At 44.9% G+C, this 23,927-nt stretch overlaps 1 protein-coding gene across 1 annotated transcript; it reads right to left on the bottom strand.

Annotated features, from left to right (window-relative positions):
* Positions 1 to 143: 143 nt before the first annotated feature.
* Positions 144 to 23,494, bottom strand: PCNX4 (pecanex 4). Its single transcript, XM_040975493.1, has 11 exons — positions 23,343 to 23,494; positions 19,774 to 20,517; positions 15,461 to 15,640; positions 14,860 to 15,374; positions 14,635 to 14,735; positions 14,425 to 14,547; positions 11,957 to 12,320; positions 10,063 to 10,166; positions 6,266 to 7,296; positions 5,706 to 5,892; positions 144 to 897 (listed from the first exon to the last, which is right to left on the bottom strand). Exons 2-11 carry the CDS (start codon positions 20,460 to 20,462, stop codon positions 646 to 648), a joined length of 3,546 nt encoding a protein of 1,181 aa, XP_040831427.1. The 5' UTR covers positions 20,463 to 20,517; positions 23,343 to 23,494; the 3' UTR covers positions 144 to 645.
* Between the last annotated feature and the right edge of the window lie 433 nt (positions 23,495 to 23,927).

Here is a 23,927-nt window from a genome sequence, read left to right on the forward strand (position 1 = left end):
CTCTGTCCGTCACACCCAGACTGCCCTGACATGGCTCTTCCTGTGAGCACTCACGTGACGGAGGGCATGAGCTCCGTTCCTTTGATGTATACCAAGAGACTATTTGGAAAGGAAGGAAAACATTTTATTGGAAAATATTTTATTAAACATTCTGAAACATTTTTGCATCAAAGTATACATATATATGCAAAGAAAATGAATACATTATATAAAAACATTGAGACCATATTTGACACACAGTATTTCAAATAAATATATGCTCATGTTTACCCTCAATAAGATTATCATTTTAAAACACTGATATTTATCTATTTTCCGTATGTAAAAAATTACATAGCTGTTGATTTTTGGAAGGCAAATCACCTACCACTTAACAAAGCCTTCAAAATGATCTAATCCTTTAGAAATGTTTTATCACAGCTACCCAAAGCTTACGATTCATAGGGCACAAATATTGGCCAACATCTTCTAACTTTCATGTTAGACATAAACGTATTTTTTAAACCACAGAGATCCCGAACAGCATGGACATTAAGCAGATTCCTATGCTCAGCATGAGGCGGGCTGTGCAGTTTCAATCATTGCATGGGAATTTCCCAGGATAAAAAAATACACACTTGTCTTGGATGACCGCGTCAGGGAGCTCTAATACAGCCTTATATGCAGAGGTTTTGAAGAATAAATGGGATACCCCAGTGGAGGATCTGCTGCTTGGACCGTGAGGTTTCTCAAGAGAAGCGGGTGAGCCTGTATGCTGTAACGCTCCTCGTCATCATTTGTAGCATAAAGCAATTCCCACGAAAGATTGGCCCACTGACCTCTCACAGCTTCAGCATTCAACTTGCCGACTTGGAACAGCAACTCCTGAAGGGTGAGTACTCTCCCAGTGTAAACTCCCTTCCGAGTATAGCAGGAGGCGGGGAAAGAAAAACAAGATTCCTTTTAGCTTTATTTTATTTACAAACTTGCCACCCCTCCCCCTGCCCCTCGCAATACCCCATTACAGTAGTCAGGTAAACTTACTCACAAGATCAAAATACCTAAAACTGTGTTTTAAAAATGCATGAGCAATGGGGACCACATGATGCTTCAACAGGCTAATCCTCCACCTGTAAGCACTAGCATCCCAGAAAGGCGCTGGTTCTAATCCCGGCTGTTCTACTTCCCATCCAGCTCTCTGCTTGTGCCCTGGAAAAGCCTTAGGACTCTGCAGCCTGGAGGGGGCTCCTGGCTCCTGGCTCTAGTTTGGCTCAGCTCCAGCCACTGCAGTCATCTGGGAAGTGAACTGGCGGAAGGAACATCTTTCCTGTCTTTTTTTTTTCTGTAAATCAGCCTTTTCGAGGAAAGAGAATTAAAATTTAAAATGCATGCATGAAAAAGTTGCTTCTGTTCAGAATCAAGCATCAGATCACCTTGATTTTCTTAGCTCTTTGGATAAGCAGGACAAGGTCCCCCTGGCAGCCACTTTACTCAGGGAAACAGCGAGATCCCAGCGGCTTCTCCCCCTTCCTTCTTTAACCTCTCTTCATTCAGCTTCAGCAACGCAAAGCAACAAATACTAGTCAGGCAACAGGCTCTTTTTAAAGTTTTCTTTTTCAAATGTAATTCATATCCCATGCTATTTATTCCTTTAATATGTACAAATCAGTGGTACGTTGATATATGTAACCAACATGTTAATTCTAGAACCTTTTCAGAGATTCCAATAAAACTCCTCTGTCCTTCACTGTCATCTCCCTGCTCCTTCCTGCTGACACCTACTTTCAGCAAGTATATTTTAACCTCCTGTACAGTCTATTCTGGAAATTTCACATTAACTAAGCTATGTATTCTGTGGTTTTTAACTTTTTTCACTTAATGTATTTTATTTTATTTTTTAAAGATTTATTTATTTTTATTACAAAGCCAGATATACAGAGAGGAGGAGAGACAGAGAGCAAGATCTTCCGTCCGGTGATTCACTCCCCAAGTGACCACAATGGCCGGTGCTGTGTCGATCAGAAGCCGGGAACCAGGAACCTCTTCCGGGTCTCCCACACATGGGTGCAGGGTCCCAAGGCTTTGGGCTGTCCTTGACTGCTTTCCCAGGCCACAAGCAGGGAGCTGGATGGGAAGTGGAGCTGCTACGATAAGAACTGGTGCCCATATGGGATCCCGGTGTGTTCAAGGCTAGGACTTTAGCTGCTAGGCCACGCTGCCCGGCCCCACTTAATGTATTTTAATGATTCATCTGTTTTGCAGTATGTTAACAGTACTCCATTCCCTTTTAACGATTGTGTTATATTCCACTATATGGGACTACTAAACTTGTTTATCCATTCATCAGGTGATACACAGCTGGGTTGTTTAGCATTTGTAAGTCATGGTGCTGTAAACATCTGTGTCCCAGTTTCTATCTGGGACTATGTTTTGCTTCTCTTGAGTACTTGCTAATCGAGTCATTGTTAAGTGGAAGCTCAGTGGCACCCTGGGTTCAGAATTCCAGCCTCCAGAACTGGGAGAATAAATCTTTGCTTTGCAAGTGACCAGTCTGTGGCAATCACTGGTTGCACCGGCCTGAGAATCCTCCACAGTCAGCTAGCCCTGTCTCAATACTACTCTTTTTTCTTTTAAAACTTGATTCCAGGCTCAGCGGCGTGGCCTAGCAGCTAAAGTCCTCGCCTTGAACGCACCGGGATCCCATATGGGCACCAGTTCTAATCCGGCAGCTCCACTTCCCATCCAGCTCCCTGCTTGTGGCCTGGGAAAGCAGTCAAGGATGGCCCAATGCTGGGATACGAACTGGCACCCATATGGGATCCCTGTGCGTTCAAGGCAAGGACTTCAGCTGCTAGGCTACCACACCAGGCCCATTTCTAAAATGAAAGGGTGTAGGGTTTTGTTAACTGAATTTTCTGTGTCTATTGAGATGCTTGTGTACTTCTAAATCATATTTATATGGTAATCACATTAACTGGGATTTTCTTTAAAGATTTATTTTGTTTTATTTTTTTGTTAGAAAGGCAGATATATAGAGAGAAAGAGATGCAGAGAGAAAAATCTTTCATCCGGACGGAGGCAATGCAAGGATTTATGTACTAGGCTACTTGCCAGGCCCACCAACTGGTTTTTGGAAGTGGAGCTGCCAGGACCCAAACTGGCGCCCACATCTTCTACCCACTGGTTCACTTCCCAAATGGTTCCACAGGGACACTGTGATTCGTTTTTTGATTATGAATTTAATACTTTTACTTGCTACAGGTCCGTTTAGATTTTATTCTTGGGTCATTTTCAACTTTTTTTTTTTTTGGTAAGAATTTTTCCATGTACTCTAAATTGCATAATCTACTAACATACAACTTTTCATAATATTTTAAAAATAATTTTTCTTTCTATAAGGCTGGAGAAAACATCTATAATTCTCATTCTAATAAGTTTGGGTTTCACTCTTTTGTTATTCCAAAGTTTAGAAAGGTTTTTCATATCTGTTGCTCTGTGCAAAGAAGTATCTGCTGATTTCACTGGTTTTCTCTGTTGCAGTCTCTTTAGTACTTCATAATTACCCTTTAATCTCTACTCTTTCTGCTTCCTTTGAATTGAGACTGCTCTTTATTTTCAAGGTGGAAGGTTAGGCTGATGTAAGATGCTGCTTCTTTCTTTCTTCCTCTCTTCCTCTGCCCCCTTCCCCACACCTCTCCTTTCCTTTCCCTTCCCTGGGAGGTGGCTACAGCTTGATCCATTCTGTGCAGGCTGGGGTCCAGGGTAGGGGCCCAAGGAAGGAGCCCTTAGGCAGGAGCCATGAGGCCGGGATGGTTGCATAGTTAGGTGGGGAGAGAAGGGAGCGTGGGTCTGGGGAAAACAGGGCAGGGACCTGATGGGTTCAGGGGGTCACAAACGCCCCCTGCCAGGGGCCTGCGGCTGAGAGGCTTCCTGGCCCCCTCAGTCCCAAATGCAACAGGATCTCTCCTCTTAGGAGCCAGACTGGGGTGCGCCCTGGCCCCAGACGCACAGTGCAGGCTGTGCTGCCTCCTCTGCTGACACCCGTGCAGGGGAAAGGATCGCCCACGTGCACACAGGGCATGAGTCAGCATGCTGCTTCTGCGAACCAGTTAAGGCCCTCGGATGCCACTTCAAAACACAGAAAAAGGCTGGTGACTTCTCATGGGACTCTGTCACTGGCACCGGCTGCACTTCCTGTGGTTTATGAGATGGGTCCATCAGGTGAGATGGGGGAACCCAGGACACACAAGGCCTACGCCCCTAATCAGCAGCAAGTAGTGAGAGAAGGTGAGATGAAACTACATCCTTCAGCAACCCTATTCTTAGGGATTCAAAGTCTCGGGAGGGAATGAGAGGTGGGACAGGCAGGAAGCAAGCTTAGACTCAGGAACTGGAAGCCATACCTCCCCACCCTATGCAACAGTCTGCCTACTTGTCAATCAAATGAGCCCTTTCCCCGGCCGTCCTCCCCCTCCCCTGGGACTGGAGAGTGGCACCATGTAACCGCTCCCCTCCCCATGCTCATGACAAGGCTGGCAGTGGGGTGGTATGCCCCCCCTCTTCCTGCAGACCCAAGAAGGAAGGAGAAAACACCCCTCTCCCACCTTTCTCCTCTCTGCCCACTCCACGCCTGAATGTGTTCTGTGATTTCCTCACCCTTTTACATAAACTACAACCAAGCCACCTGACCCTGCTGCTTTCTTACAATAAACGTTCTGTTAGTGACCTATACACGTCTCTTCAAGGGCTGCGTCAGCGCCATTCAGGAGCTGTGGCATGCCGTGTCTTCATTTGTCATCAGCAAACCCAGATAGTCTGACTTGTTTCCAAATTTGAGGCCCCTGTGTGGATTCCCCACCTCTTAAGTGCACATCGCTGAGACTCTGGCTTTAGCAACAGACAGTGCAGAACGGGAAGAATGACCTAATTCCAGTCCCTCCAAGGAAAACAGGCTCCAACTGGGAGTCCAAGGGAGCGCCCGGTGATCCCAGACGGGAGAGGAAGTGGGTCTCAATTCCAATACTACAGACACATTCTTACTCGTTTTTGATTAAAAGAATGTATTTTCATTTTCTAGATGCTCCTAGAACTATTGTAAATATTTTTATTAAAAATGTCAATGTATTACACCTGTTGAGGAGTGTTTGCAGAGACCCACTCTGCACTGCTGGACAGACTTGGAGCCCACAGCACAGTGGTAACAGTCTTTCCTGCTGTGTAGCCTGGATCACATTTTAAATGCATTAAGAACAAGCACTAAACTTTACAAAGCCATTCCCTATTCGGATTCACTGAATTCTCATGAGCCTGGTTTGTTTCAAATAAAGTACAGATGTTATCAAGAGAAATACTTTACCAGTTACAAACCGATTTCTCTCCTAGAGCCCAAATCTAAAGTGATCGTTCATACATCCTAACCGGGCAAAGGAATACGATCCATCAGTGAAAAGTACATATTTGGCTATCTTAAAAGTCAGTCCTTGTACCACGGCAACATTTTTGTTTGGCTCCAGTTCAAGTGTCAACAGTAAACAAAACAGGTTTTCTTAGGTTGGAATACCTTACCCAAAAGCCATGCTTACAAATGCCTTGGGACAACAGCTATTACATATATTATATCTAAGCATCTACAATATTATAGTATTTATTATCTAGTTCAAATGATTTATAATTCATTTCCATTAAAGTTAATATGTGAAAATCTTTAAAAACATCTCAAACCTTACCATATTGGGATCATAGCCCAGAGAAAACAAGTATGGTTTTTCCTGTAAAATGGCTCCTTTCCACTTTTCTTCAGACACCAAACCAATGTACCAGTCACTTTCATATTCTTTAAGGTAGTTAATTAATTCTTTAAAGTCTTGTATTGGACCTAAACTTGCTTTATCAATCATTAGTTTCAAAGTGTATCTAAAAAAAAAAATGGAGAACCAAAGAATTTTCAAATATTTCCTTATTAATGTATAGATAAATACATTGTGTTCAATCAATGTTATTCAAGCAGGAATTGAAATAATTTACATTTCAGATAAGAAGCTGAGAAAGATGCAGTAAAGATGAGTAAATCCACTGAACCATAGAAAAGTTCCCACGTCAGTAAAACCACGGAAAGTTCAAACTAAAATGTGCTTCTGATAAAAATCACAATATACCCCAATCATTTTTAAATTAAGAAGGTGATCATTTTAAAATCAGAAATAAAGTATTCTACTATAGGTAATAAAAAAAAAAGTTAACATTTTCCTGTCAATGTTACACTTTGTATGCGATAAGGATGTGTTACCTGAATGCTTTCACTGCCAGCTGGTGCAGTTCCGGTCTTTCTTTGAGCCAATTCAAGGCAACCGACCAAGGCAGGGCATCGCTGTAAACTCTCATCAGATATCCAGGACTCGGAATCACACTGTCAATTTCAAAGAAAGTATAGTAACAAGTCATCACTATCTGAACATAAAAGTCTTGTAACACTCGATCCTTTACAATTTCTTCCAATATATCGGAGGCCTTTTCTTCGGAATGGAAGCATTCTAACTGCTTTAACACAAACTGGTACCAATCTTCCGGAAATAACGAACGCATCTCCTTGAGTCTGGAATTGGGCAAATGGCTAGACCTCCACTCCTCAGGCAGGCTCAGCAGGTGAGAGTGTGCACAGGTGAACTCCACGAGAGGGATGCATGCCAAGCCTTCCTGTTTTCCTTTGTCAACAGCAGGGTATGCAAACATAACTGCTCGGAAAAGGCTGTCTTCAGCAAGCGGGCCAACAGCACGATCACTGACCCTGGATTCTATCGATCCTGGAATTGGCAACTTTGCACCTGGCAAGTCCTTCAATGGATTCTTTCCCACTTTTCCTTTTTCGATAGTGGGCTCATCATCAAAAATATCATCACTAGACCAGTCATCTGAAGCTCCTGATTTTAAACTACTTGTGTCTTCCGAGGATCTGGGGCATGGGGAGGGGCCGGCGGCCAGGGGCACTGCAGGCGCCTGGCCCTCCTCTCCCGTCCTGTGAACGCTCTCCTTCCTTCTGGGCCTTTTGGAGCAGTACTGAACCAGCACCCACACAAGCACCTTAACCAGGTCACCTTTAAATTCTTTCACATTTTCATGAGAATCTATTATGCCAGAGAGGACACTCCTGGCATCAGAATATAGTTTTACAGGCAAAACGGTACAGGGTGTCAAAATGTTTGCAAAATGCTCATTAAGGGAACACGCATTTCTGTAACTTTTCTCAAAGGCATCTTCAAATACTTCATCAACCCTTTGAGCTTCCGCAGTATGACATGATGTTTCTTGTAATTCTAAGCCCTAAAGAAATAAAAAAAAAATTGTTTATAATTATTACACGGAGGACAGTAAATCATCTTACAAAATGCCCACAGAATTCTTATCATAAGGAAGACGGAAAAAGACAAAAAATCTTTCTGGGCTCAGTGGCTAAGTCCTAGCCTTACACATGCCAAGATCCCTTATGGGCACTGATTTGTGTTTCAGCTGCTCCACTTCCCATCCAGCTCCCTGCTTGTGGTCTGGGAAAGCAGCAGAGGACGGCTAAAAGTCTTGAGACCTTGCACCCACATGGGAGACCCAGAAGAAGTTCCTGGTTCCTGGCTTTGGATCAGCTCAGCTCTTGTAGCTACTTGGGGAGTAAACCAGTGGACGGAAGATCTTTCTCTCTGTATCTCCTCTCGGGAAATCTGACTTTCCAACAAAAACAAATCTTAAAAAAAAAAAAAATTCTTAAAGAAGTACAGCTTAATTTAATGGCATTTAATGTTTGATGTTGGATTAATGATGATGCCAACTGCTTACAGTCATGGTCAAAACACATTCTTTGTTTTGGAGAAATAAAAACCAAGTTACAGTCTTTTCTTTACATGTGATAGAAGATATTACTCTATGTATGAATATGCCACAATTTAATGTTTTAAAGTGAGTACATGAAGAAAATGTTTATTTGATTACTGTCCGTCTCCTCCAACCACGTGACCTGCACAAAGCCGATCTCTTTGGGTTACTAGCGTGTCTCCAATGCCTAAGCCCCTGCCCAGTCCACGTGCCTGTATCTGGCACACACTATGCAACAAATACCCGAATGTCACCATTTCAGGAATTTCAAACATATTTTGGTTATTTCCCTAGGGGAAAAAAATCACTTGAGAGGATATAGCTGGTCGCTGTCTATTATTATAATTTATTCATATAATTCTATGAAACTACATGTGTCTTTAGAGCCCACTGCAGCTGGGACACAAACTGGCGCCCACATGAGATGCTGGCATTGTGGGCCAAGAGTTCATCTGCTAGTCATGACACTGGCCCCATCAGAGACCGTCGTTAAGTCAGGGTCCCAAGAGGTGCCACGTACAACTTTAACAGGTCAGTCATCCTGGGTCCTTCTCCTTCATTTTCAAAGACAAACAACCCCACACACAGGGTTCTCTAGATTCAATTAAGTCAACTTTAAAGTATTAATATCAACGCCAGTAGTTGCCACAGGCTTTTTATTTCTGAATGGAAAACAGGCCCCCTTTTAAACACAAAAGACCAATGAAAGAACCCACACTATTAGGTGTTACAGATTCTTATACTATAAAATACAGGGTAAAGTTAAGCAATCCCGGTGCCTGATTTGTCACCTTCTCATCCATGTTAGGACAGAGGTTCTCCGATTTCTGGTGAGTCAGGGTCAGACGGCGCACTCAGCAGCACAGGTCCAGCCCCAAGGTTCCTGACCCAGCAGGTCTGGGGTGGGGCAAGAGAAACCCCAATTCTAACAAGTTCTTCAGAGATATTATAACAGCTAGTCGCTAAAGGACACCTTTTCTGAACCCTGTAATTTACCCAGCCTGTGCAAAAACAAACCCCCCAAAAGATCCCCATTTCATTCATTATTCATTCAACAAATATTAATTAAATATCTATCCTGTGCTTGTCTCTGTTCCAAGGGCTTAAGACTTAATCCTGAATACAAACCATAAATTTCTCCTCTTGACATTTGCATTAGGGACACAGGCAATGAACAAAACTGGTAAATAGAGTACAGAGCCTTTAGAGGGCATAAGAATCATGAAAACAAGGAGAAAGTAAAGTAAGACGAGGGTTGGGATAACTGAGATGAGAGTGTGATTTTGAAAGCATGGCCCAGGAGATCTACAGAGGGGAGTGACGGAGAAGGCTGTCTGGTCATCTGAAGGAAGTGTGTTCCAGGCAGGGGGAACGGTCAGCAGGCTGGACTAGAGTGAGATAATTAGAGGAAGCCAGGGAGGGACTTGACTTTTACTCTGAACCAGACTCCCTGTCGGGCTTTGAGCTGAGAAGTGACATCATCTGTCTCAGATTCTAAAGACCATTCTGGTTGACACTAGAAAAGACCAACTAGCTGCACTTGTGCAATTATCAAGAGATGGAGGTGGTCGAGACCAAGGTGCTGAAAAGTAACAGGATCTAGGACACAGCTTAAAGGTAAAGTGACGAGATGTCTTATTGGAGGTGAGGTGTAGAAGTAAAAAAAAAAAAAAAAAAAGAGTCAAATGTGACTCCGGCACGTTTTGTCCCAAGCATTCTGAAGGACAGAAGAACTGCAGGGCTCTGGGACACTGACAGAAAGAGATGAAGGGAAGAACAGGAAGCAAGGACCGACAAGGAGTAACGTGTCGGAGCTGTTTCCTGAATTTAGCAGTCCTGGACGCTCTGGCAGAGTGACCGAGTCAATAATCTGGTGTAAGAAACCAGACACGGGCTAACGAGCAACCCCAACATCACATCTTTCTGGTTAATGTGACGCTGATGCTAAAAACGACTGATCCTCTTTCTGAGGATGCTCAAAAGCAAGGAATAAAAACACAGGGCTAGAAGAAAAGGAAGTAAGTAAGTTTTGCTAAAATCAACACTAGTCTATCTATCAAAATGTATTTATTGAATTATACCTTAAAAATCACTACTTGTTTTGACAAGTAATAATGATAGTCTGCTTTCAAACTGAGCATTTAAATGTTTGATGGGTTACAAACGAAAGAGAACATTTAGATATGTTCTATAAAAATACTAATGAGGTGCTAAATGGACATTAACCTTAACGTTAATACAGCAGTACGTATAGCCACATTCCAGAATCATTATCCATATTAAGCGATCCTGAAAACGGCCCAAGTAATGAGATCCAGGTACGAGAATACCTAAAATAAAATAGAAAGAAAAGAATCATTTCCCAAGCTTTGTTATTTGTGTTGTCAAACTCCAAAACTCACAGCACACGTAGAATTAATTCACAACTCCTTTACCTTTTCAGGAGGTGAAGGGCAGATGTCTGCCCCGGGGTTAAGACACCAGGTAGGCCACCTGCTCCCACACGGCAGTGCCACGTTGGATGCCCGGCTCTGGCTCCTGCTGCTGCCTTTCTGCTAACGCATCTTCTGGGAAGCAGCCCAACTAGCTACCATGATACCCATGTCAGATCTTTAGGCTGTACCCCCGCTCCTGGCTAGCTCAGTTCTCAATGACGTAGGCATCTGGGAAGTGAACTAGTTCTTGGGAACCGTTTCTCTGTGTCTTACACAAATGAGAACTTTTTTTTTTTTTTAAGGTATGGGAATATCGTGTGTCCCATTTCAGAGTGTCTGGTCTGAGTCCTGGCTCTGCTTCCAGTTCAGCTTCCTGCGCATGTGCATCCTGGGAGACTGAGGAAGTGGTTCCCGGTCACCTGTATGAGAGGCTCAGAGCGAGTTCTGGGCTCTGGGTGTCAGACACAGCCAGCCATCCTGGACATCTGGGGAGTAAATCAGCTGAGAGAAGATCTCGTCAGATAAAATGGAAAAAAAATTTTTTTTTAAGTTAGGCTATTTACATGAGAAGTCAAAACAAACTATAGGTGATAACACATAAAATTTTATGAGTATGTTTTTCAGGAAAACAAGGCAGAAGCTGTTACATAAAATGTTCAGTATCCGTTAACTATATTAGGAAAAGTATTAAATATATAAAACCTATTGTACATTAGTGATTTAAAATGCTTAAGACATTTTTATTAGACAGCAATGTTTTATAGCTTCAAAATTTATATAAAATGCTTTACTTACTCTGTACCAATATTTTATTTGAAAGATTTGTCTTTTTATTAGAAAGGCAGATTTACAGAGAGAAGGAGAGACAAAGATCTTCCACCCTCTGGTTCACTCCCCAAGTGACTCCAATGGCCAGAACTGAGCCGATCTAAAAGCCAGGAGCCTGCAGTGCCTCTTCCGGGTCTCCCACACAGGTGCAGCATCCCAAGTGGGCCATCCTCGGAGGCTTTCCCAGGCCACAAGCAGGGAGCTGGATGGGAAGTGGGGCAGCTGGGACATGAATTGGTACCCATATGGGATACTGGTGCTTGCAGGTAGAGAACTAGCTAACTGAGCCATCATGCCAGCCCCAGTACCAATATTTTAACTTGGCATTTCTTAATTCTGTATCTGAGATTTATGTATGTTGATTGCAAACAGCTCAATTTCATTACTGTAACCTCTTGCCTGTTGATAACAGGTGTTTCCAATAATTAAATATTATGGCAGACTACATCTCTGTGCCCGTCTGCTTGTGCAACATGCTGTTCAGAAAAGAGGTACCACTGTTGGAGTGTTATCCTCACAAGGAGTACGTATCAAGTCTGCTCCTGCTGGCAGCTGAGAATCGGCTTAGTCCCCTGTGCCCAACTGAGCAGACTCTTTTTAGAGTCCACAATACTGTGATGTGGCAGACAGAGGGCGTCTCCTAGAAAACACTTATTAATGAAATATAATTACTATTTCTTCTTTTTTATTGTTCAGACGTAAGCTTAAACCCACAGGTGTTGGAATGTCACCTAGCATTATATAATAAAAATTAACTGGAACTGGGTAAAAGTTTCAAAAGTGTAGAATATTTCTTATAAAAAAAAAAAAGAAAGAAAAATGATGTTTCATAAAACTGTATGTATACGCTCACTCACCTAGGCTCCCGGCGGCCATGGCTGTCTGCAGCGCGGCACTCAGCCTGGGGACCATCTGGTGGTAGAACACGGTGTCGGCGCACACACAGGCGGTGTTGCCCACTGCCCCGGGCCAGCTCTGGACAGGCCGGGGGAAGCCCACCAGGAACACGGGCAGCGTGAAGAGCGGCAGTAAGGGGGAGGAGAGCAGCGAAGAGAGAACGATGAAAACCAGCACGAATGGGCAGAAGATGGCGTTGAGCACACACAAAGCGGTGGTGGTTTTTCGACGCTGCTTTTTTTCTGTCCATGACGTCACAAGTACGGTCACAGCAAACTGCAACTTTGAGACGAACTGAATCAGACGATCCCGCAGAATACCGACCTACAGAGTCAGGAAAGGAGCTGGGGGTTATTCTGTGAATTTTCAAGATCACATAAAAGATCACGTATAGAAAACCTTAGAATTAATGGTAACTAGTGTTCTGGTATTTTTGAGGAAATATGTGATTCTTTGCTGTAATTTTCTTTAACCTCACAATTAACAAATAAGGCTACATTTCTAACTGCGAGCTTTATTTTTATAAAGTAACACCATAGAGAACCAACAGTACCATCTGAGCTTATAGTATTAATATTTTTACAAGATTTATTTAATTTGAAAGGCAGGTTTACAGGCAGAAGAGGAGACAGATTTTCCATGTACAAGCTCACTCCCCAGATGCCACAGCTGCGTCAGTCTGAAGCCAGGAGCTTGTTCCCGGTCTCCCGAATCGGTGCAGGACCCAAAACTTGAGCCACCTTCACTGCTTTCCCAGGCATGTTACCAGGGAGCTGAACTTAAAGTAGGACAGCTGGGACTTGAACAGACACCCATATGGAGGTGAGCACAGCAGGTGGCTGTTTAACCTACTATACCAGGGCGCTGGCCCCAGAATTGGTATGTTTGAGATGGCAATATTTTCCCAGTTGATGCACAGATCTGAGGTGCTCCCCATCAATGTCTCAGAGGTGTGTTTTGCTGTTGTTTTGTAGAAACTGACAGTGGAGCCAGTCCTGAAGCAGCAGTGCAAGAGTGCTAGAACCACTGTGGCAACTGTGAGCAAGGACAGCCTGGCGATGCCACCCTTCCCGACTTCCACGTCGGTGTCCCACCAAGTCACCAGGCAAGCCAGGAGCGTGCCGACACAAGGACAGGCACGGAAAAACGGAAAGAAACTTAACACAGAAAAGAACTCTAACGTTTAGAGTCACGTGACATTCTACAGGGATGAAAACTCACTCAGGGCACAACACTCCTTTCAACGAACAATGCTAGGAGAGCCGTCTACCCACAGGCAAAGGATAAATCTGCTATCCTATCTTACAATATATATACAAATGAGCTCAGTGTAGATCGTAGGCTCCTAAGAGCGAAAGTTACAAAGCTCTTAGCAGCAAACGTTCAAGATTTTTCAGTAAGCTGTGTTTCTTAGATACAACACAAAACCACACGGGCTAACCCGGATGATGGCAACAGATGGAATTACAGCATGAGATTCCCCCTGGCTTCTTTAACTTGCTTTCAAAGTTCATTCATGTTATACCATGTACCATTACTTATTTCCCATTGCCAAATAATATACATCACATTTAACTCATTCATTCATTGGATGATGGATATTTAAGTTATTTATGCTTTTTGACTTAAAATGAATATTGCTGTGCACAGTTATGTGCATAATTTGCACGGACGTATTTATTTTGTGCTTTGCATGAAGGCTGCCTTATGTCAGAGAGAACATAGGATATTCGTCCTTCTGGACTGCCTTATTTTAGGAGTAATGAGTAATTGCACTCATCTGGAATGGGACAGAACAGGCAAATCCAGAAAGAAAACAGGTAAGTGGTTGCTGGGGCTGGGGCAAGTGGGGCCAGTACACAGCGCACACCGAGCAATGCCTATTCATTTATACCAGACTACTCTGTTTTTCTTTTTTTTTTTTGTATTTTGCTTCATTGTAATTTACAAATATTGTGTTATTTACAAATTGTTTAATTTACAAATATTGTGTCATTTACAAATTGTGCAATTTACAAATATTGTGTTATTTACAAATTGCGTTATTTAAAAACAAGGTTTGTTACACTTCTGCAAAGAGAAAAAAATCTATCAGTGTAATTTTTTTCAACATCTCAGATAATTGTTACTATCTTTACAATACAGCACTTAAAGTACATATTTTTGTTAATGATATACTATGGCACTGAGAAACAAAATAATTGTGTAACTCATTTTATTGTGGTATTTGCTTTCTTGCAGGGCTCTGGAATTGAACCCAATATCCTTGGGGCATGTCCGGATACAGGTCCTTCTTGGAAAATGTTCTAAACTGTGTACATGGCTGCAAAACTATGAATATACACCACTGTGCGATATGCTTTAAACCGTTAAATGTTACGGTCTGTGGGATGCATCTCAAAAAAAAAAGCTGCAAAAATATATTTACCACTAAGAGTCTGATTCCAGTATCCAGCCTGGTGTCCCACCACGAATCTGCAGTGGAGATGAACAGGGGGACAGCTGACACGACGGCGGCCTCCAGCAAAGCATTCTCGGTATTCTGCCATACCTGCAGCACACAGGTTACCACGTGCATTAGGTAGGATCGGAGAAGCTCGGTGGGCGGAAAATACACTTAGGAATAAGTGAGCATTACCGTCCTAAAAGCTCTTGTGAACCCAATGGAGACAGACACAGAGTGGAGCCCCTGCAGTGAGCTGTCCAGCGAGAGAAACGCCACCATAGCGAAAGGTGACACTACAAATTAAAAAAAGACAGAGTTAACTATGGCAATGTGGTTTCTTCTGCTGTATTTTCTTTTGACAAACAGGAAGGGCGTTTTTAATGAGCACATTTAAGCAGCCAAATTTCACCTTCCTACCTAGAGTCAGCAGAATCCGTCGGACAACACCAATTGTCATGAGTCTCGTTTGCTTCTCTAAGAACGCAGACACTGCATGCACATCCTTTGGGTAGAAAGGGTTTCGGAAAATTCCAAAGATATAAACACCCTGAATCTCTCTAAGTATCCACAGGATTATAAGTAATACCATCAACACATAGCCAACAATCGTCTGAGAACGGCCTTTAGCAATCTGTGAGAAACTGACAAAGTGGTGCAATAAACCAGTTTCTAAGAGGGCCAAAGCTAACACAACAACACAGAACAGGCATTCTTTCCACATAATGTGTTTCTTGGAACTACTGGGCAAAGTCTGAGGTTTGCCTTCAGCTTGGCGTCTGTTCGCACTGCAGATGAGAGCAAAGCCTACGCTGCCAAGGTTAAGACTCAGTAAGAACCCAAGTCCAGTGAGGAAAAGCGCCACGCCGAGCGAGCTGGGAATGAAATAGGACGCGACGGCCGTCCCGGCAGAGACGACGAACATCACTGACAACCTGCAGGGAGGGAAAAAGACAGACGGCCTTAAAATGAAAACTGCCTTTCAGAACCTATCCTGTCAATATTCAAAACGGAAGATTACCTCAGGTGGGTTGACATGGATGAACCTCCAAGGCCAAATTCTAAAACCTGCTCCATTGTCCAGAAGAGAAGTGCATCGGGCGGGGGCAGGGTTCCAAGCGCCCACAGGAAGGGCAAAAACACAAACAGGATGTGTAAAATTTGATTTATTTGCTCAAGAGCTGATATATTTACCATAAACCTAGAAGAAAATAAAAACACTCAAATCACACAAAATAGCATCTAGGAGAGAATCTTTCAAGGGAAAAACAGCACGGAGGCCGAGCGAAAAGGACACTTACTTCTGCACGTCAGCACACACGCTGAGCATTCTCCATCTCCTTTAACAGAAACTAGTCCTGTGCACTTACCAAATCCGCGGATCCAAATGTGGGAAGGAGGAAATAACCAAAAACTAGGACTGGACAGTAACAAAACTGAACACGGAGATGTGTAAAACAGAGCTGAGGCCACAGCAAAAATATTCTTCCCTAAATATCTAACTGCAACACTGCTTGGAAATTCCACCAATGATTGCTTAGAGCTTCGAATTCTGTAATTTAAAGTCACCATTAACTTTGAGAAGCCGTAAGCATTACTGACAATCAGGAAGATGTCAGTAAAAAAGTTAGCAAAAAGGGATACTTCTTTCTCCTGCTAACTCCGCTGCGTCCTGTTCTTGGACAGCAGGATTTGAAGATAGTACGTTTACTATCAGAAATTGGAAACTTAGCCTAAGATTATATTTCTGCGGGCTACTGCAGTAATCTTACTAGTATTGATAATACTGTTCTTGCACAATGGGTGTGAAAACAAACTCGTACAATATAGTTTCTTTATAAAGTTGAGACTGCCTCTACCTTAAGTGGAGAAACTACCACTTTATACAAGGTCTTCTGGTTAAAAAAATCATCAGCTTGTTTCAAATAATTTAATAAGACATTAAAGCCCAGGAGAACAAGCACTCTCAGTACGTCGCTAACTTCTTTAGAACAAGGCTAGCCAAACACTGCGTCTGGAGGGCAGCAACATCAGAGCGCTGTGGTGTTCCAAAGATATTTCTTTAAAGAGAAAACTAAATCACAACTTATAACCTCAGTCTACAAACCCGAGTTGTCGGAAATCAAATAAAGAAAAAGGCAACTTCTGCAACAATCACCCACCGGTGTATGTTGACAGCCCAGGTGCAAAAATGGCCCAACACATTTATTTCAGAGATGCCAGAACTACGACAGCTGATACACTTTGCCTCATAGCACATTCTAGGAGTGCATAAAACCTTATAGATCTGACACTTGTCTTTAATAAACACACAGGAAGTTATTTAAAATTATTACTATGGGCCCAGCACGATAGCATAATGGTTAAAGTCCTCGCTTTGAAAGCGTCAGGATCCCATATGGGCGCCGGTTCTAATCCCGGCAGCTCCACTTCCCATCCAGCTCCCTGCTTGTGGCCTTGGGAAAGGAATCAAGGACGGCCCAAAGCCTTGGGACTCTGCACCCGTGTGGGAGACCTGGAGGAGGTTCCTGGTTCCTGGCTTCAGACTGGCGCAGCACCAGCCGTTGCGATCACTTGGGGAGTGAATCATCGGACGGAAGATCTTCCTCTGTCTCTTTTCCTCTCTGTACATCTGCCTTTCCAATAAAATAAATACATCTTTTTAAAAAAAATTATTACTGTACAGCCAGCTATAGGCAACTGTCTTGGTTGATATACCTCAGCAATTGTTACACTGCTGGGAGAAAAGCAGCCTATAGCCACAGGGCACTGTGGGGCTGGTTAATGCCAAATTCGTGTTAACTATATCTTAAAAGATACAGCACACCGGCAGACAGGGTCTGGACCACTGGACTCAAAACTCCATCTACGGGGGAAATGACAGGCTCTGTGGTCTGCATGGAGTGCATACGTCAGGACTGGGTCCCCTCGGTTGTTGAAGCCTGTGCCGTGAACAGCGTGCCCAGGTGGACATGGGGGACGTGCAAACCAATTCACGGAGGCCCGCAGAGGTTATCTAGCGCTATGGAGTGCAGAACGAACTGGACAGTTTTCCCGGCCAAGCTCTGACAGCAAGTATCCGGGGTGAATCCACTCTGGGGTTTCCCCATCCTTGGAGCAGCAAAGTCAACAGTGTTTAGTAGCCTTAGGCTCTCACAGCAGAGTATCAGACTGGACAGCTGAGCCAAGGGAAGGCCAAGTCCTGGCCTTCGGTCTTTGAGAAGGCCAGGAGACTCCGGCCCACTTCCCCGGGCTTGCTTTTATTCTTGGAAAACAACTGCAACCTAATGACCAGAGAAAGGAGACAAGTTCCTGAGATCGAAGCAGCCCTTCAGGAGCACTGCCGGTCTTGTTGATGACTTTTTGTGTCTATGTACTGTGTGAACTATGTGGAATTAGAAGGCCAGGTGTTCTTACAGCCGAAATATTTCAAGAATTGTCCATTTCCAAAGGCTGCCTAGAGATCCAGGGAGAATGGATAAGGAAAGATTACAATTAAGTGTTTGCCTTGGACTCTTGATCCTTGGGGTCCCTGTCTTCATGACAGTGCTCCCACGTCCCAAGATCCAAAGTGACCCAAAGAAATGGAAAACGGAAGGGGTGATGAGTCTCAAGAAGCCCAAGATCCATTGAGGCTTCAGGCTTGGGACGGATCCTCTGCCCTTAGGCCCTGGCGTGACAGCATCACCCACACAGACTGGGCAGGTCTACTGCCTCTGGCGTGACAGCATCACCGCCCGGACTAGGTAGGTCTTCTGCTCCCGTGGGTCAGAATCTGGAATCTGGCCCACAGACGTCAGGTGGCGGTCACCTGGCCTGTCGTCGGCACAGCAGTGGCCCTGAGGACCTGTGAATGACCTTGACCATTTTTTTTTTCTTTCAACACCTGTGCGTGCTTGCAGTTGCATGATTCTGTTGTCTTGTCAAACTGAACAAGCCTAACAGCCTTTATTTCATCCTGTCTCTAACGCCTCCAATTCAAGCTGGCAGCATTTCTTCCCTAAGTTCTTTACCGACTAATATTCCAGGCACACCTTCGGGGTTCTCCTGAGAATGTGCTTTCTAAGCATTTTGGTATCCACAGACTGGGGATTTTCCGCATCTTTCAAATTTTAATCTCTCGTTTAGTGATTCCTTCAACTCATCTCTGTGTTTTACTACATGCAATTTGGAAAACTAAGCTGTCCCCTTCAACACTTTGCTTCAGAATTCATCTACCTAAATATCCAACTGTACCACCAGCAAGTTCAATCTTCCACAACACAACAGAACACAACTAAGTCAAGTTCTTTGCCACCTTATAAGGGACTGCCTTTCTTCCAATTTCCAATGGTACATTCCTCATTTTCACCTGAGATTTTATCAGAATTGCTCTTAATGTGTATATTTCTAGCGTCCATGTCAAAACTCAGCCTCCTCTCATGACCCAGTTTACAAAGGCATGTCTGCATTTTGAGGTACCTACAGCAGAACTGCTCATTTTTTGGTGCCAAAATCTTAAATCAGTTTGGATGTCCATAGGAAAATATCATAGATGAGGTGGTTAAACAACAGAAGTTTGTTTTCTCACAGTTCTGGAAGCTGCAACTCCAAGATGAGGGTATCCAAATGGCCACCTCCTTATGGTCGCCTTAAACGGCACAGAGAGCGCGCAAGCTCCCTGGGGACTGACCTTCCCCATCACAAAAGGGCCCTGATTCATGACCCAATCACCCCCTAGGCCACATCTCCAAACACACTCACGCTGGGGCTCAGGCTTTGGTATAGAAATTTGGGGGACACAATATTTAATTCATAACATGACTACATGTTTCTACCCGGACACTAACCTGGGAAATGGAGCTGCAATCTACAGAAATAAAGAAAAGTCAGATTTAGAAAGGCAAGCAAAAGGGATTATCAAGCACCAGTTATGTTTGCTAAATAAAATTCATTTTCTATTTTTATTCCATTCCAAATCAGTTTAAAAAACAGTCCTGTATACCATTACTATAGTAAAATCAGATGTTAAATCTACTCTACGTGTGCATATTTGCACATCCCAATTCTAAATTCCTCATCTCGAGAAAGCAGTGTCCCTCTCTGCATGGCTTTCGGTCAGACTTTCTGAAAGACTTAAAGTTCCTTATCTGAAACGAAACAGAAAACTGAAAATTGTTTCTCTTAAAAAGGATATCTTTGTTTACTATTCAACAGTGTTGAATCATCTTATAGTTTTCTCTTGATGCTTTCTAGCCCACATCCACCTTTTTTTTTTTTTTAATAACAACAAGAGCTCTCTCGCCATGCATAATTAAAAACAAAATACATATGAAGCATCCGGTAGGCTTTTACCTGTGTGCAAGATCCACAGAAACAAAGAAGAAGATGTAAAGGGGCCTTGTGAGTGGCGTGATTTCATAGGTGTCCTGGGCTTGGAAGGTCGCGGTCTCGGTGGCTGTGTTTACAATCAGCGAGTATTCTCCTATACACAACGTCAGCCACCCAAAGATAAACAGCAGGACGGCGCCTCCAGTACTGCCGTACAGCAGGGTCATCCTGTTGGGGAGCAGGTACCACGTCCCCAGACCACACACCAACGCAGCAAGCACAGAATGAAAAACTGTATTGGCTAGATATTTTTTGCCTGGAATTAGAAATTTGACAGTCTCTGCTCCCGCACAGCTTGTAAATTCATACTCGTCCTCCTCTGCTGTGACGCCCGCGACTCGTACTTTCCGCACCGTCACCGATTTGTTTCTGGCGTACAGACTCGTGAGCTGGATGACGGCCGCGGTGGCCAGCATCAGCCCGCCCGAAAGGGCGGCCGTGTGATAGTCCCTCAGGATGCCTAACTGGTACAGAACTGTGCCTATGCCACCCAAGACGCATGGCATCAGAAACAGGATGATCTGGTTGACGTAGACGTAGGGAGGGGCACAGTAGCCGAGATGCAGCCGAGGCCCGCCCAGCACAGTCTGCGGGAAGCGCTTCAGGAAGAAGTCCTTCTTGTAGTCGTTGAGCAGGGGCACGTCCAGACTCATCCTGCCCGCTGCGGCTCACGCCCAAAGTCGCATCCTGTTCTCAACGCAGCAGATGCTACAAACAAGAAAAAACTCGGCTTGAGATGTTATTCTTAGAGCCCGCAGGAGAAAACCTCCATGGGTCCAACTTATCACCTTAGTTCTTTCAACCGCAGGGTTTGTTTTTTTTTTTTTTTTTCTTACTGCATTTCTCAGCTTCCTCCCGCTGCCTCACTCATATTTGGCATTGTTATTTTTGTGTTTCAAACATAAAACGTCATTGCTTTTTATCAATACATTTGTAGTTTAACATTTGGTGTTAGATATCAACTCAATTTGAGAATTGAAAGTAAAAGAAAGTTCAGCAACCCACAAGGGCAGCAGTTCAAGTCCCAACTGCTCCACTTTCTATCCAGCTGCCTGTTAACATGCCTGGGAAAGCAGCAAACACACACCCACACACCTGTGTTTAAAGATGCGTGTGTATAATCTGTGTATGTACAACACTTCGGAAGGGGCACCAATCAAGCTGGGCTTATATGTCACACATTTTATATACACAGGTACGTCTCAGAATCTCCAAAGTCCTTCAGAACTTACTGCCCAACACTTCTTCCTCCAGTCCTCTTCCATGCCTGATATCATCTCTTTCCCTAGTTAGTCATTTTATCATTTACTTTTTTATTGGCAAGTCAGACATACAAACAGGAGAAGAGACAGAGAGGAAGGTCTTCCATCTGTTAATTCACTTCCCCAAGTGGCCGCAATGGCCCGAGGTGAGCCGATCCAAAGCCAGGAGCCAGGAGCTTCTTGGCAGGTCTCCCACACAGCCGTGCAGGCTCCCAAGGGTTTGGGCCTTCCTTGACCGCTTTCCTAGGCCACAAGCAGAGAGCTGGATGGGAAGTGGGGATGCCAGGATTAGAACCAGTGCCCATATGAGAACCTGGTGTGTGTAAGGCAAGGGCCTTAGCTGCTAGGCTATTGTGCTGGACTTCTAGTTAGTCATTCTAATCAGCATTTCAGAATCAGATTAATGATTTCTGAAAATTCTGTAAAAATACCTGGGCCCAGTCATGTCTCTTGTCTCCCTGTATAACAAAAATGCTACTTATTCTACTCATGTCAATCAACAGGCCAATTATTTGAACAGAGGCTCCCTTTTCAAACGTACTGTTGACTGTTATTATTATTATTTTTTTTTAGATTTTTAAAAGATTTTATTTTTATTGGAAAGGCAGATATACAGGGAGGAGGAGAGACAGAAAGATCTTCTGTCCGATGATTCACTCCTCAAGTGGTTGTAATGGCTGGTGCTGATCCGATCCAAAGCCAGGAGCCAGGAGCTTTTTCCAGGTCTCCCGGGACCATGTAGGTACAGGGTCCCAAGGCTTTGGGCTGTCAACTGCTTCCCAGGCCACAAGCAAGAAGCTGATACGAGGTGGGGCTGCAGGAGTTAGAGCTGGAGTCTGCGTAACAGGAAGGCAGTGGTGATGGCTGAAGCGACCACGTTCCCACACTCGGGAGGGAGACGTGACCTCAGTGGCTGGTCGGGGCTCCAGCCCTGCAGAGTAAATAGGTGAATGGGTTCTCACTTGTTTATCTGTCTTGTGTGTTTCTCTTTGCATATTAAATAAATAAGTAAATGGGAAGCAGGGAGTACTATTTTTGAAAAACTTGCCGCATACTCAATATACCGCGGTTGTAAATTGAAAGTATCTTCACTTACGTTTATTATGCAGTAAATAATGATACCTATTGATAGCACTGCTGGCTCAGGGCCTGGAGCGCACTCCAGATCTCCCTGGTGGATGGCAGGGATGCAATGATTTTCACCATCACCTACTTCCCGGGACTGGGAAGCTGCAAGTGGGGCAGAGTTGGATGGAAACTCCAATATGGGATGTGGGGAATTCAAGTGGCGTCTTACCCACCAGGCCACATCTGTCTGGAGAATTTAAAGATGTCGAAAGTCCAATATTAATTTGCTTCTTGCACTATTCTACATTCACAAACTTGTCTTCTCTCTCTAAGTGTGACAGCCTCGGCACGCTGTCCTGTGAGTAAGAGACCTTTTAGCAGAAAAATAAGACACTCGTCATTGGACGTGTGATTTAGAGATTTTTAACCGACGGTACTAAGTTAGTCTGCCGTGTGACTACGCATAAAGCATGCAGAGGCCTGCTCCTGCAAGTCTGGAGCTGCTAGTGACGGATGACTTCAGGGAAGGGTCAGCCTATCTCCTCCTAGGTACACACACGAGAAAGGCAAAGACGTTTACAGAAACACTTGGTGCCTACACAGTCACGGATGAAATAACTGGAAACGAAAGTTCAGCAGCAGCTGAATGGATCGATAAACGGTGACGCATCACCTAACCTGATGCTCCTTAGGCTTCCACGCAGTAACGAAGCCTGCACACACGCTACAGCAAGGATGACAGCTGACAGCCTCACGCTGTGTGCCAGCCACACAGTGCAACATTCACAGGAAATCAGCTTAGAAAACACGTGGCGGTCGTAAGGACCGGGCGCCCCGGTGGAGACAATGGGGCTTGGGGGCAGGGACGCCGAAGGCTGAAAGGTGTAGAAACTGCACAACTCTGTGAACATTTAAAAAAACCATGAGATGTTCGCTTTACATACATCAATTGTATGGAATGTTATTTATACGTCCCAATAAGCTCTTAAGAGTTCCCTTACCTGACCATTTTTGGCAGCCTTTTGAAGAAGAAAACTTAAGAATAGCCAACGGGTGCCCCCAAACAGGTAAATTGCTAAAATGTCGATCTGACCTTTAATGCTGATGATGCGAGGAAAGGTGGCCGGAGGGTTAAAACAGCCCGGGCACCCATGGCCGCACACAAGCAGCTCCCCGGCTGGGCTCGGGGGAAACCGAACGTACCTCGAGTCACCCGAGGGGAGAGGCGACGCTCAGGGGCGCCGGGCACGGCATCCCTGCAGGCAGGCTGGGCTCCGGGATGCCGCCGAGAAGCCCACGGGGCACACGGCGGCCCTCACGCCCACACCGAGGCACGGCGGCCGCCACACCGGGCCGCCCGGCGTTCCCATGGCTGCGGCCCGTGGCCGAGCTGCGCGCGCACGCGCCGGGCCCCGCCCCCGCCCGTGCTCGCTCCCGACGGGCCACGCTGGCCCACTGCGCAGGAGCAGGCCCCGCCCCCAGCCCGTGCTCGCTCCCGACGGGCCACGCCGGCCGAGTTGCGCAGGCGCAGGGCGGGTTCGCGCCCCACGGGGCCGCGCTCGGGTTCGTCCCGCGCGGGGTCCTAGGTGTGGTCGCGAAGCAAGGTCCGGAACGAGGGCCTGGGCCACGCCCCTACGCTGGAGCGTCGTTGCCTTGGTAACGCGACGCTGTCCCGCCATTTCGTCAGCCTTGGGTGAGGCTGGAGGCGCTGGCCGCGGTGGTGCCCAGCAGGCTGCGGGAAGGACGCCTGCGTTCCGGCGGTCACCGCCGAAGAATCGTCACACGCAG

This window comes from Ochotona curzoniae, unplaced genomic scaffold (genome assembly GCF_017591425.1).
Source record: "Ochotona curzoniae isolate NIBS_2020 unplaced genomic scaffold, NIBS_Ocur_1.0 contig_2688, whole genome shotgun sequence".
Lineage (NCBI taxonomy): Eukaryota > Metazoa > Chordata > Mammalia > Lagomorpha > Ochotonidae > Ochotona > Ochotona curzoniae.